Source organism: Diospyros lotus, chromosome 8 (genome assembly GCF_014633365.1).
Source record: "Diospyros lotus cultivar Yz01 chromosome 8, ASM1463336v1, whole genome shotgun sequence".
Lineage (NCBI taxonomy): Eukaryota > Viridiplantae > Streptophyta > Magnoliopsida > Ericales > Ebenaceae > Diospyros > Diospyros lotus.
Window position 1 is genome coordinate 39,205,422 of NC_068345.1, and position 14,108 is coordinate 39,219,529.

General features: G+C 35.9%; 1 protein-coding gene across 1 annotated transcript; it reads right to left on the reverse strand.

The window, feature by feature from the left end:
* Window positions 1–577: 577 nt before the first annotated feature.
* Window positions 578–7,882, reverse strand: LOC127808426 (squamosa promoter-binding protein 1-like). The gene is made up of 2 exons (XM_052346959.1): window positions 7,415–7,882; window positions 578–1,126 (listed from the first exon to the last, which is right to left on the reverse strand). The coding sequence occupies exons 1-2, from the start codon at window positions 7,738–7,740 to the stop codon at window positions 1,009–1,011; spliced, it is 444 nt and encodes a 147-aa protein (XP_052202919.1). The 5' UTR covers window positions 7,741–7,882; the 3' UTR covers window positions 578–1,008.
* Window positions 7,883–14,108: the final 6,226 nt, after the last annotated feature.

Below are 14,108 nucleotides of genomic sequence, written 5' to 3' on the forward strand. Positions count from 1 at the left end.
CTAATTTTGTCTTCTCTTGTATGGTTGTACATTTAATGTAACATGCTCATCTTTGTTACTCTCATAGTTTGCACATACCTGACATTTTGAGCCATGCAACAAAGATAGTCTTATAGTCATCCATTAAAACTTTCCTTTTTGCTTTAAAGGGACTTTATGATTGCATAAAAATAAAATGGTGGGCACATTTCTACACATAACTATTCTGCCTTGGTTTTGTGAACATCCTCAATAACCTCCTGTTCTTTTTGAATAATTGATTTGAGATATCTAAACTAATATTTTCTAAGAATAAGTTAGAACTTCAAGTCTCATCATGACACTATCCACACTTCTATTTTTACCAAGTTTACATTCCATATATTTGGTTTTCAACCTAGTCAACTTAAAACTTGGGATTCTAAGCTGTTCTTTCATAATTCAAGCTTAACATTCATGCATTATTTTGCCTCATTCACCTAGACAGTATCATCTGTAAATAACATACACCATGGCACGTCTTTTTAGATGTCCTTTGTGATGACACAAAGGACTTCTAAAATATAACATGAACCAAAATATCACAAGGGGAAAGAGGTAAGGGCATAATGCAAAGAGATATTGACTTTAAATATAACTTGAACCAACATAACATAATGTGGTTGTCCATACAGAGAGATACACGAGGACTGAATTGAACCAAGATAGCATATGAATGATGGTAAACATGATGCTGTTTTTCTTTTTCCAAAGCACAGCCATACTAGTACATATTTCTGATTGGCAGGAATCTGTTTCCAAATTAGCCAAGGATTGACAGAAGATAGAGAGCATACATAATTAGGGACTAAAAATTACTTGGAAATGAGTCTGAGAACTGACAGAAGAGAGAGAGCGTGCCGATCAATTGCAAGTGTACGCTCTTGATCTAATCAGCATGGTGCCAGTAAGAGGCATTTCCTGAGATAGTTGCATATCTGCTGACTTCATTTGACTGGAAATAATTTAATTGGGATACTTGTTCTGTTTTTAGGCTGATCCTTCTCCAGAAGTGTCATATGAGATTTTGCGGCGACGCTCATTGTGTCCTGCCAAACGTCTTCGACAACTCCTCTTGTTGTCATCAAACTCTGATAACTCATGGAACCTGCCAAATATCATAGAATATTCACAATTTTATTAAAGGTAATGGACTACTGGTAAGTATATGCTCTGCTTTGTTATTAGCTGAACAATTTTGGTTCCTAAGGTATGGAACCCGAGAACCACAACCGAGTTTGTGGAAATCAAACTCGTTACTTGATTCCATGGAAAGAATTCTACTTATACAATATTCTATGCTATCTAATCCTAAATTTAGGAGATAAAATACAAGAAGAAGATAAGATACAACAGAATTTAAGCTATAAATAAGAAAGGATAACAATCACATCTACTCCTATTATTCCTTCTGATTTCTAGGAGCTTTATCTTCAATTATTTTTGCTGCCTTTATCTCTTTTAATCCTGGTAGCACTCCTCATTTACTTAGGACTCTCCAACACCCTCCCTCAAGCTAAGGAATAGATATCTCTCATTCCTAACTTGTTGATAAGAGTCTCAAAACCTGATTTGGTCATGGATTTAGTGAGCACGTCCGCCACCTGTTCTGTTGTAGGAATATATATCAACTTTATATCTTCTTTTTCAATCTCCCGTTAGATGAAACTTCGATCGATCCTGACATGTTTCATTCTATCATGCTGTACCGGATTGTTGACAATACTTATAGCTGATTTACTATCATTGTAAAGCTTTGTTGCCTTTGCTAGTGGCAGTTGTAGATCCTCCATTAATCTTACCAACCAAATTAGCTCACAAATACCTTGGGCAATAGCCCTGAATTCAGCTTCAACACTGCTACTTGCTACTACAGATTGCTTTTTGCTTCTCCATGTAACTAGGTTGCCCCACAATTTTGTGCAAAAACCAGATGTAGACTGGTTGTCCATCACTGATCCTGCCCAATCTGCATCGAAGTACCCTTCAGCCCCCCCTTTCATTACTCTTTTGAAATAATAACCCTTTACCTGGTGTTCCTTTCAAGTACCTTAAAATATGATATACGGCTGCTATATGTTGTTGAGTTGGAGCATGCATAAATTGGCTTATGATGCTCACTGAATGGGCTATGTCTGGACGAGTTAAAGACAAATAAATTAGCCTTCTGACTAACCGTTGATACCTTTCTTTATCCACTTGAGGATCATTATCCCTCTTCACATATTTCCAATTTCTTTCTAAAGGAGTATATCTTGGTTTGCATCCAATTATTCTTGTATCTTTTAAAAGATCAACAGTATATTTTCTTTGAGATATTATCATACCTTCTTTACTTCTTGCTACTTCCATCCCCAAAAAATACTTCATTGTTCCCAAGTCCTTTACCACAAATTCTGCCTTTAGCTTCTATTTTAGGTGCTGCAATTTCATGAACATCATCCCCTTTAACAATTATATCATCTACATACACAATCAAAATGCATATTTTTCCATTGGTATGTTTGATAAATAGAGTGTGGTTTGCCTCCCCTTGTTTGTACTCGAATTGTATCAAAGTAGAGCTTAATTTCTTAAACTATGCTCTAGGAGATTGTTTTAAGCCATAGAAGGATTTATGAAGCTTACCTACCTTGCCAATCTTTTCTTCTTTCTCAAAACCGGGTGGAATCTTCATATATACCTCTTCTTCTAATTCTTCATTTAGGAATGCATTCTTGATATCAAAATTGAAACAACTCCCAATCCAAATTCACAGTAATAGATAATAACACTCTAATGGAGTTTAATTTAGCCACCGGCGCAAAGGTTTCTTCATAATCTATCCCATAGGTTTGTGAATAACCTTGGGCAACCAGCCTAACCTTATATCTGTCCACACTCTCATCTGAGTTGTATTTAACTATGAACACCCATTTGCAACCAATAATCTTCTTGTTTTTCGGAAGGACAACAACAACTTCCCATGTGTGATTGCCTTTGAGTGCCCTCATTTCTTCCATTACTGCCTCCTTCCATTTAGGGTCAGCTAAAGCTTCTTGAATGTTTTGGGGTCTAGCCACTCCATCCAAAGTGGTAATGAAGGCCCTGAATTTGGGAGACAACCTGGAATATGTCAAGTAATTTGATATCGGATGCTTCACACATGATCTTATTCCTTTCCTAATAGCAATAGGAAGGTTTAACTCACTGTTAGCAGCAGTATTTTCTCCCTCAGTTACTGGACCTTCTTTCGCTTCCAACAGTTGGCCGAGTTGAGGAGTTGGATTTTTACCTCTCATTGAGTAAACTTTTATTGGTTTTTTGAGCCCAAGTCTTCTCCTATATCAGTCTCCATCGGTCCTGCTGGGTTTTGAGATTCTTGAAAAGGAGGAAGGCTCGGATAATGAGGCTCAAAAGGAGCTGGCTGAGGATGATCAATTGAAGCTGTTTGATTTGAATCATGATTAGGAATGGGTTGAAGGATTGGGAATGGAATGGGCATAGTCACAGTAGGATCCCAATGGTTGTCCTTCATTTGGGATGTGGTATTTGAGTAGTATGACTCATTCTCCACAAAGGTTACATCACATGAGATAAGAATTTTCTGTGATGTAGGAAAAAAGCACTTATAACCTTTTTGGGTAGGAGGATACCCGATGAATATACATTTTGATGCTCTTGGTTCAAGTTTATGTCGATTTGGACTGGTTTGATAGATATATGCCACACATCCAAATACTATGGGAGGAAGAATATTTAGAATCCGAACATGAAGAAAATTGGATGTGAGGTTGTGCAAAGGGGTTTGGTAGTTTAGGACTTTGGAAGGCAGCCTATTGATTAGATAAGCAGCTGTTAGGACTGCCTCCCCCTAATATTTGTTAGGAATAGAACTAGTGAACATAAGGGATCTAGCCACTTCAAACAAGTGTCGATTTTTTCTTTTAGCTATCCTATTTTGCTAAGGGGTATAAGGACAAGTATTTTGATGGAAGATCCCATTGGTAGTTAGATATTGGGTGAATGGATAGGAGAAGTATTCTCGGCCATTGTCAGTTCTAATAATACAAATAGAGGACTCAAAGACATTCAAGATGAGTTTATGGAAATTCTGAAAAATGGCACATGCCTCGGACTTTTCTTTTATTAGGTATACCCAACACACTCTTGTATGATTATCAATGAAGGTTATGAACCATCTTGAACCATTTAGGTTTGGAACTCTAGCCGGTACCCATATATCACTATGAATCAAATGGAAAGGTTTAGAAGGAGTATAGGGGTTCAGTTGATGAGTGCTATGGGTTTGCTTGGCAAGAATGCAATGATCACACTTAAGTACCAACTTTTCTTTATTGATAAATAAGTTAGGGTACATGCGTTTCAAATATGAAAAATTAGGATGATCAAGACGTCTATGCCATAATAAAATTTCAGAATCCAAACTTAACAGTCAGAGAAAACCTATGTGGTACTTGACCAAGAGAATTCTTGTTATTGGAAAACCAATAGAGTCCATCAGTCTCCTCATCATTGCCAATCATCTTCCCTGAGGATTGGTCTTGAAAAATACAATATGAGGGAAAGAATGTCACAATGCAATCCAAGTCCTTTGTTAATTTGCTCACTGATAACAAACTATATTTCAGATTTGGCACATACAACACTGATTTGAGTAATAAACCAGCCACACAAACACTTCCCTTTCCTTTACCAATGATTGTGTTCCATCAGCCATCAAAACATTTGGATCCTTTTCTCCCATCTGAAAAATAGCAAGTGTGGTAGTAGATCCGGTCATATGATCGGATGCCCCTGTATCTACCACCCAATAATTCTTATTCATTCTCCTAGTAGTCAAGGACAAATGCTGATTACCTTTTTGTGCCATAGATGCTGAGTAACTTGGTGCTACATCCTCTGATTCCTTTGCAAAATGAGAGTTTTGCAACAGTTTCTGTAGAAACTCAATCTGATCATGAGTTAAACCCATACCTATTCCTTTCTCATTTGTAGAGGCACTTGTTGCTACATAGGCTGATCTCTCTTTCTCCTTCTTAGGCCTAGGTTTCCAGTTTGGGGGTTTCCCATGCAACTTCCAGCAGGTACTCTTGGTGTGATAGGGTCGGTTGCAATGTTCACACCATTGCCTCTCCTTAAGAATTTCTTCCCTTCTTGTAGTGGTGAAACCTGGCCATTGCTTCTCCTTAGGGTTGTCTTCCCTTTTTGCAGTAGTGAGGGCTGAACTTGAATTGGGTTCAGTTTGAGTTGGCAGCATAACTCTTTTCCTACTTTCTTCACGCCTTACTTCTGCAAACGCCTCTCGAGGGGATGGTAAGGGCTTGGTGCCTAAAAGTCTTCCTCTTACCTCATCCAAATCCGAATTAAGCCCTTGGAGGAAGTAAAAAATCCTCTCATTTTCCAGCATCTTGCTATACTTTTGGCTGTCCTCTGCACACTTCCAGCTAGGATCATAAAACAGATCCATCTCTTGCCATAGCTCCATCAGATTATTGTAGTATTCAGTTACACCAAGACTGCCTTGCTTGGTGGTCCGAATTGCAGCTCTAATCTCAAAGCATTGAGCTGTATTTTCAAGGTCAGAATAAATCTCTTGAACAACCTCCCAAACCTCTTTTGTTGTTTTGTAAAACAGATAGGGTCGGCCTATCTTTGGCTCCGTTGAATTGATAATCCAAGCCATCAAAATTGAGTTCTCTACCTTCTATCTTTGATAATCTGCTGAATTCTCTGGTGGTGTTGAAGTTGCCCTGGTTAGGTAGCCATATTTCCCTTTGCCTTTGATCGCCAAGGTCACGGATTGAAACCATTCTCTAAAGTTTCTTCCATTTAACCTGTGTTGTGTGATCTGTAAGGTATTGCTATCCAACGATAGGGTGTTGTTAGACATCACAGCCGTTGGAATTGCGGGTTGTTGAAGGGCGGAACTGACGGATGAATCTGCTGCAGTTGGAGTTGCATTCCCATGGCCTTGAGGATCCATCTGTTTTGGATCTTTAGGCTAGACAGAGCTGAGCTTTGATACCATGAACAATTTTGGTTCCTAAGGTATGGAACCCGAGAACCACAACTGAGTTTGTGGAAATCAAACTCGTTACTTGATTCCATGGAAAGAATTCTACTTATACAATATTCTATGCTATCTAATCCTAAAATTTAGGAGATAAAATACCACAAGAAGATAAGATACAACAGAATTTAAGCTATAAAAAAGAAAGGATAACAATCACATCTACTCCTATTATTCCTCCTGATTTCTAGGAGCTTTATCTTCAATTATTTCTACTGCCTTTATCTCTTTTAATCCCGGTAGCACTCCTCATTTACTTAAGACTCTCCAACATTAGCTCTATTTGAGTTATTGAAGTTGGAATCTAAATGCATTTTGTTGATGATAGGAACTAAAGAAAGACAAGTTAAACTGTCAAATTTCAGAAGCACAAAAGATATTTGTTTTTGGATAAATCATCACAGAGATATAATAACAATAAAAAAACCATAGGAATAGAAATGACATCTAGCATTTTTATGTTAAGATGAAACTATTGACATGCTCAAGGTCTGACTAGAAGAAATCATCTCAATACAACTAGGAAGTAAAATATTTATAAGATCCTAATGAAGATGAATACAGATTCACTTTCTTGTCATCCTATTGTGTGTTCGGTTGTCTCTTTGACAATTTTCCTTTAATTATCTATTGAGGTTTGTCCTTTTCTGTTAGACCTGGTAAATGAAGAGAGTCACTGTCATAATTTTGAAATTAATGTGTAGAGTACATTATCTTCTTATAGAAGTTCAACCTTCTGGCTAAAACATAGAGTCAATGAATTCAAGTGTGAGCACAGAATGCTTAAATCAACTTAATTGCTACCTCAAACATAAAGATTCCATTTGCATGAGAAGGAATGATCAAGGTCTTGGTTACAAGTATAGTTGAGTATAATCATGGAATTGCTAATGTAATGTTTGTTTTGAGTCGACTAGATTTTTTAGATATAAATTTGAACATGAGTAACGTGCTGGAGATGTTGGTTATTGCCATGTAAAATTGTATTTTGAGCTGAAGTATAAATATTAAGAATGTTGGATTTGGTAGTCTGTTGACTCATTTACAATTTTCTCTCTGAATTATGCATCCATGCTTCTGGTAACGTGGATTAGTTTTTCTACATTTCATCAAATAGATTATTATGCTGAATTTCTTGAAGGATTGGTATGCAAGTTTGACTAGCAGGTGCCTGTATGCACAATAGTTGTGATGGGGGAAACACCTAATTGACCAACTACTAAGCACTAGAAACCTTAGGCATGAAGTGAAGAGGATAGAGAGAGACACAAACTAGAAATTTTAGGGGGTTACAGATTAACAAAAACAGTAGGGTTTTCCAACCTGCTGCATTGCTGACAGAAACGCTGGTGGAGTCCGGCAATCACTGCAATTGGAACCTTAGCATGAAATTCACAGACCTTGTGTCGGCGATGGTATGGCTTGGCATGGGTCATGTCTGTGGTACAATTGTCAACCTGGCAAGAAGGCTGTGTCGACTGGCCTCCACTAGATCCTTTTCTGCCATATATTTTCTTCTTCTTGTCATCCTCTCCTGACCCCAATCCTCCAACATCTTCATCTTCCTCTTCTTCCTCCTCTTCCCCCGTTACTTCTTCCTTCATCTTATCCTTCATACTCCTCTTTCCTCCAGATTTGCTTGTTTCCATCTTAGAGAATAGAACAGAAGGGGAGAGATTTCCAGCTATTTTTGAGGAAGAAGATGATCATGTTGGGGAATAAAGTGAAGTTTGGGAGGACGATGAAAGAAGAAAGAAAGTTTGTGAGGACCACATTCTCCATTCTTTTCTCCTTCAATTTAAGTAAATAATATGCTAGTAATAAGAACTCAAATATTATAGTTGAGGTAAAGTAAATGATAATAACTTCTTTTGCTTTTTTCTTTTTTTTTTGGGGGGGGGGGTGGGGGGGTAACTTTTCCGATGATTCATGTATCATTACATAAAATGAATAGTATGCATAAATGGGTTCTACAATAGGTACTTAGTCAATGGTATTTTCCTTATCAGTATCTATTTATGTTTTTCCCCAAGTTTATTGTGCCATCTGAATCTTCTTAAGAGAGTGTCTCTAACTTAATTTTTGCACCCACCAACCATTTCAGCATTAAATATGGATCATGATAATATTTCTATCAGAATCAATAGTATATAGTACATGCTTATGATCTTAATTTTATCCCTAATTTGAACCCTTCAGCCCATTTGTTACTCATAACAACAGACACCCCACAAAACCAAATAAATTCAATCTCACTCTTGCTATCTACCAATTATTGTTGCAATAAGCTAAAACTAGTTTCACCTCATTCAAACTATTCCAGGCTGCTTATGTGAGTGATATTGTCATTCTGCTCTATATTAATTATGGTGCTTATTAATACCTTATTCCAAATTTAACAAGTTGTTTTACCACAGGTGTTATTCTCTTTGTGGACCCTTTCATCCACTAGCATTATTATGCAGGACTCAAGTTTCTCTTAACATCCAAATTGATTCATTAAAGGTTAAGTCTTCAGCTACCAATAATGCCAGTGGAATCTCTCTCTCTCTCTCTCTCTCTCTCTCTGGTGTAAATATATTTACCTGTACACGAGCATATATGCAATTACATGGTTGGTAGTCTTTTTCTTGAGGGAGACAGTTCTTGTATTTTTAGGTGCATGATTAGAAAGTGGAGGGATAGAACCTGATGGTCCAATGGCTAAATTAACTTGCCAGTCATTGTTTGACAAGTATTGTACCTATGTGACTTTTTATATGTCCTTCCACAATTATTTTTTATCTTTCTCATTTGTTCCACACTGCATTTAGTGTAGCCAATTAATTTGCAGCTATGTGGCCACCGAGCTTTATTTGTGATGTTAGGACAACCTTTTGCCATCACATATGGTCCCCTTCACGAGGATGGCTCTTTATATGCATTTATAATTCAACCTCAAAAAAAAAAAAAAAAAAATTGTGTTATTCAAGTTCAATAATGAAACTGGAAGGAAAAATATAACCACAAATGCATCCTCTCCCCTCCCCCTCCTCTGAGGGAAACACTGGTGTGAGTCCGGATGCGGATATCATGCATGATTAGGATGGATTTCCATGAGTAAGAAGGATGAGAAAAAGAAGAGATAGTAAATAGTTCTTTTTCCTTTTCCTTTTCTATTCTATGTTTATTTTTCTTCTCTCTCCCCCCCCCCCCCCCCCCCCCCCCCGCCTAAAACAAAGAAAAAATAAAAAATAAACTACACGCAATGCAGTTGATTTAGTTGTTTATGATGCTCTCAATAGTGCTATTGTATTTAAAGATTATTGTTCGTAGTACCTGAGTTTGCCTAATGAATTTTGATTTAGGCATACGTGATGAACTAATTATAATACATTTCTTATGTGTCTCTAGTTGTTTCATAAAAAAAAAGATAAAATTTATATAGCTGACCCACAAAAGAAATTAAGATTTGATATATAGTTGTAATTGCTCTGAGAAACTAGTTTATTTAGATCTTCTTTGGCGGTCTGAAATAGTGTGCGCAAATAGGCTGGAGTATTTGTAGCATCTGGATGTAGCACATGTAATACTGTGATATGGGGCTCTTTTTGACACTATATTCTGGACTATATGTGCTCATGTGTTTTTTTTTTTTTTTCGGTCAGGACATATCCGCTCCAACTTGATTGTAGAATTTGAGGACATGTGTGTCTTGTTCTTACGGGGCCCTTTTGTTTTCCAAATCCTTTTCTTTAAGATCTGTGGGTCTCAATTGATTGTCATCTTCATGTGATTACGAGCCCACAGAAAACAAGCTCTTATTTGGAAGCAATCTTCTTCATATGGGCCTCTTGGCCCATATGAGACGCAGCCATTATTATGTGTTAATAGTTCAAACTTTTTTGTTTTTGGGTAGGCACAATAGGCTGGGCCACAATGTTTGCTCCTCTTTGATCCGAGATTTACTTTTTCTTCTGTTTTTATAGTATTAAGGACATAGATACATGTTTGCGTTATCTGTAACTTAATTTCTCAATTTGTTTTATTAACCCATTAGGCAACTTAATATTGTTGATGAATAGATGACTGAAAGTGACCATAAATCATGGCATAGAGTCATAGACCAGTGCAGTGGGATTGTACCATAAAAGCTGATAACATAAAGGCTTGATTAGTGGATTTTGTAAGATTGTGTATGGTTAAATAAAATTATTTGAAGTTGACCCTTGTGGACTGCAATTATATCATGTAAAATATATAAGTATGTGGTCCAACCCAGCCAAATGATCATCTTAATGTGATATCACACCTAATCCATAAAGGTTTGGCACCTCTCAAGCTCCTTGGTGTCTTCTTCTATATATTTACATCCAAATATCCAATATATATTTGTCCCAGGGATATGCCGTCTAAGCTAAGATGATCATATATATACGGCTGGATCAGTAGTCAAAGGATCATGGGAGAAAGTTTCGCACAAGCCGAGATGGGAGGCAACTGCTACAAGAAGTTAGACAAGTCCAACTATTACAACAGTTTAATTTGCTTTAGGGAGAAAAGACAAACTTATAAAATACAAGAATTAGATACATCTAACCTTTGCTTGATTGATATTGAGAAGTCCAAGCATGATGAAGCGTTACTACTAGCTTGGGATCTTGTTCTCTCTCTCTCTCTCTCTCTCTCTCTGCAAATAAGCATTATATGATATAATTTATTACCACAAGACCAACCTTAAAAGATACATTATTATTATTATTATTATTTACTAATTTTAAGTGTTCATTAAGTAAATTCATTGATGTGTAATAACACACAAATTAAGTGCGTAAATATACTTAATTTTGTGTGACTTACACCCATGAAGATTTGAACTATATATATCTAGTCCCAAAATGATAACCACCCCCCCTACAAGGTCAACTTTTGGGGTCACATGGTGTTTTTAGTCGCTACTATGATTTTGAGTTATTCTTCTCTTAGCTAGGGAGGAGAAAACCTACAAAAATAGGCAGGAAAAAAAAAACAACACCACCACAAAATTCCAAAGCAAACATGCCCTCTTGATTAATCAATTCGAGTATTCTATACAATAGGCCCCTGTTGACAGACTAGGACAGAATGACCCGTTATCAATCAGCTCTATTATGTTCCTTGCATTCATTCGTGGAATATCCTAATCCACATTTCAAAAAGCAGAAGATTCTCAGTCCCTAATTAATCCCAATCCCCTAATCAAATTCCATCAAATAGGAGTGAGTCAACCCACCCGTGTCTGGACTCTGGACCGGCCCCAAACATTAATTGATTAGGGCAGAGGCAGGCAGGCAGGTTCTTCTATCTATCTAAAATACCCACCAAAATTCGATGGGGCCCCACAGAACATACGGCACTGAAAAATTCCAGGAGCAACAGTCCATCTCCCACTGACAGTGTGTGAAGGGAATTGATTTAAGATTCTCTGAACCCAAATATGTATGACCCGTCGTACCAATCTGCTGACTGCTTGTGGGCCTAATGGCAAGTAGTGGACTCTATTTTTTTATTTTAAAAATGAAAAATAATAAATTAATATATTAGTGATATTTTATAATACATGTTGTGCATTTTTTGTTAATAGTTAGCATTATTCTTTTTAATATATGATTATAGATGAACGATACTGTTTTTTTATTATTTTTTTACTTTATTATTTTTAATATTTTAACTCTGAAAAGTAATAAATTGTTTGGTTATGCTTTTTGTGTTTCTATTTTTTTTTTTGTTTGCATGTTTATTTAAGAACTAAAAAAGTTATAAAATTTTGACAACATTCTAATTTTCAGAGTCAGTAGTCATAGAATATATTGTTATATTTTAATTATTTAGTTTTAGAATCAGAAAATAATTATTAAAACCATAAATAAATAATTTCCAATTTATTATAGAAAAGAGGTCCTGTTGTTTTATGTGCAAAAATTATAATAGAAATGATGCAACAATTATTTGAGAGAATATGAGTACAAAGAAAGCAACCATTCTGGTGTGGTGGGTTGCAGTTATTTTTGTTGTTTAATTTTTAAAATTCTAATTATTGTTTTTTTTTGGCTTGGAATTCTAATTGCACTTTTTAATATAAAAATTTATGGTCATAGTGTTCTACTCCTTATATATATATATATATATATCTGAATCTCTTTCATCTTCAAAATTATGCTAAATTAAACACAAAATCTCCACACAGACGTTGTAGTACCAAAACAATTACTCAATAGGATAGGGTTGTCCCAAAACTTAATTGATATTATCAACTCTTCAAAATGGTTGATTTGATGGCCACAAATATTATTGGTCAGAACTAGACTGTCTGTGAGGACCTCTTCTTATATATGTTACTATTTTACAATATTTCGAAAGGAATTTGCAGCCACATAGCTAATATTATTATATATTACACATTTTGTAGTCGATTGAACCTACCCACTTCCAAAACCACCCTACTTTAATGTTTGTACTATATATATATATATATATACTATTAAAAATGATATGATAATGACTTACATTTTAATTATAAATAAAACCTACTTTGTTAACATATTGATATAATTATTAATAGATTATAGTATATGTTTGTAATTTCTTAATTTGTTTTTACATGATTATTTATAAAGAGGACATTGACATTCTCTGCCTGCATGTATAAACAATGGCTGGATGGAGACAGTCAAGTAATTATATAGTCCATTTGAACTAAAGCACCCCCTTTTTTACAAAAGGGAATGAAAGGTCAAGACTGCCCTTGGAATGATAGAGGGGAAGGAATTTTCTGATGGGCAATGGTGTAAATTACGAGTGGGAGTAGAATTTGGATGCATCAAACAAGATAAGAGTGTGAGATCTTTGTCTGCACATTGTTTGGGGTGCAATGTGGTCAGTCTTTGATGGGTACAGTTGGCTTGGATTTGATGCTTTGGTCCAATCCTTCTCCATCTCTCAAGATTTCTCTCTATGTGTTGTGGCCTTGTGGGGGCCGAAGGAGTCTTTTCTTCTCCATCACTTCTTCGCTGCGATATATGAGCAGAGAGAGCAGCCATGCCATGCCATGCCAGCAGCAACAAACTTCCTTTTAACGTGGGTGTTGGGTTACTTTCCATGTTTGCCAATTTGGAATCACTTGTCCAGAGGCGGTGGTGGTGGGTGGCCCTGGTGGGGGTGCTGTCCTTTGGCTGCTTCTGGGTTGGCAAAGGACCCACCTCCACCTCTGATTTGACCAATTATTATCATTCTAAAAAATAAATTTTTTTATTTAGATACAGATGTAAGAAATATATATATAGAAACGAGTGATAGCTTAAAATTTATATGATGAATTTTATATATATAATAAAATAAAATTTTAATATGGTTCGCAACAATATTAGACTAGATAGAATTTAGGTGTGAAATCTCATATAACAGAATAAAAATTTGTTATGATATATTCATCTGCAATTAATTATGCATTCTTCTTTAGGTATGAACTCTTAGGACTAACCAGTACATGCGGGAGATAAATATAATATATATGTATATATATATATATATATTAGTGTGTGAACTCTTAAAAGGACATTGATTCGAGTTAGACAGACAAAGCTGAACGCCTATTGCAGCCTCCAACTGTTCCCTTGTGAAAGTTTGAGCTGTCTGTATTTGACGAGTTTAAGTTGTTTGAGCTTCGTCCTTAATTGTAAGCCAACTATCACCTTTTAGGAAATTCTTTAGTTTTTGCTTTTGCTGTTGCATGTCATGGGTAATATTTTCTAAGTAAAATTATATTTACGCAAAAAAGTAAATCCTCCATTGTAATGATCTTATGATTGTAACAGTAGTATCATTTATATATATATATATGTATATCATCCTTCTTATGTTTTTCGGGTAACAATTTCGAGAATGTTGAGATTAAATCAACTAACTGCTTATACATGCTTGCTCAATGCCCACTTTTTTATGGTCAAAAGTTTTTGGGTTGTATCATTCATGCATGCCAATATATACATATATATATCTA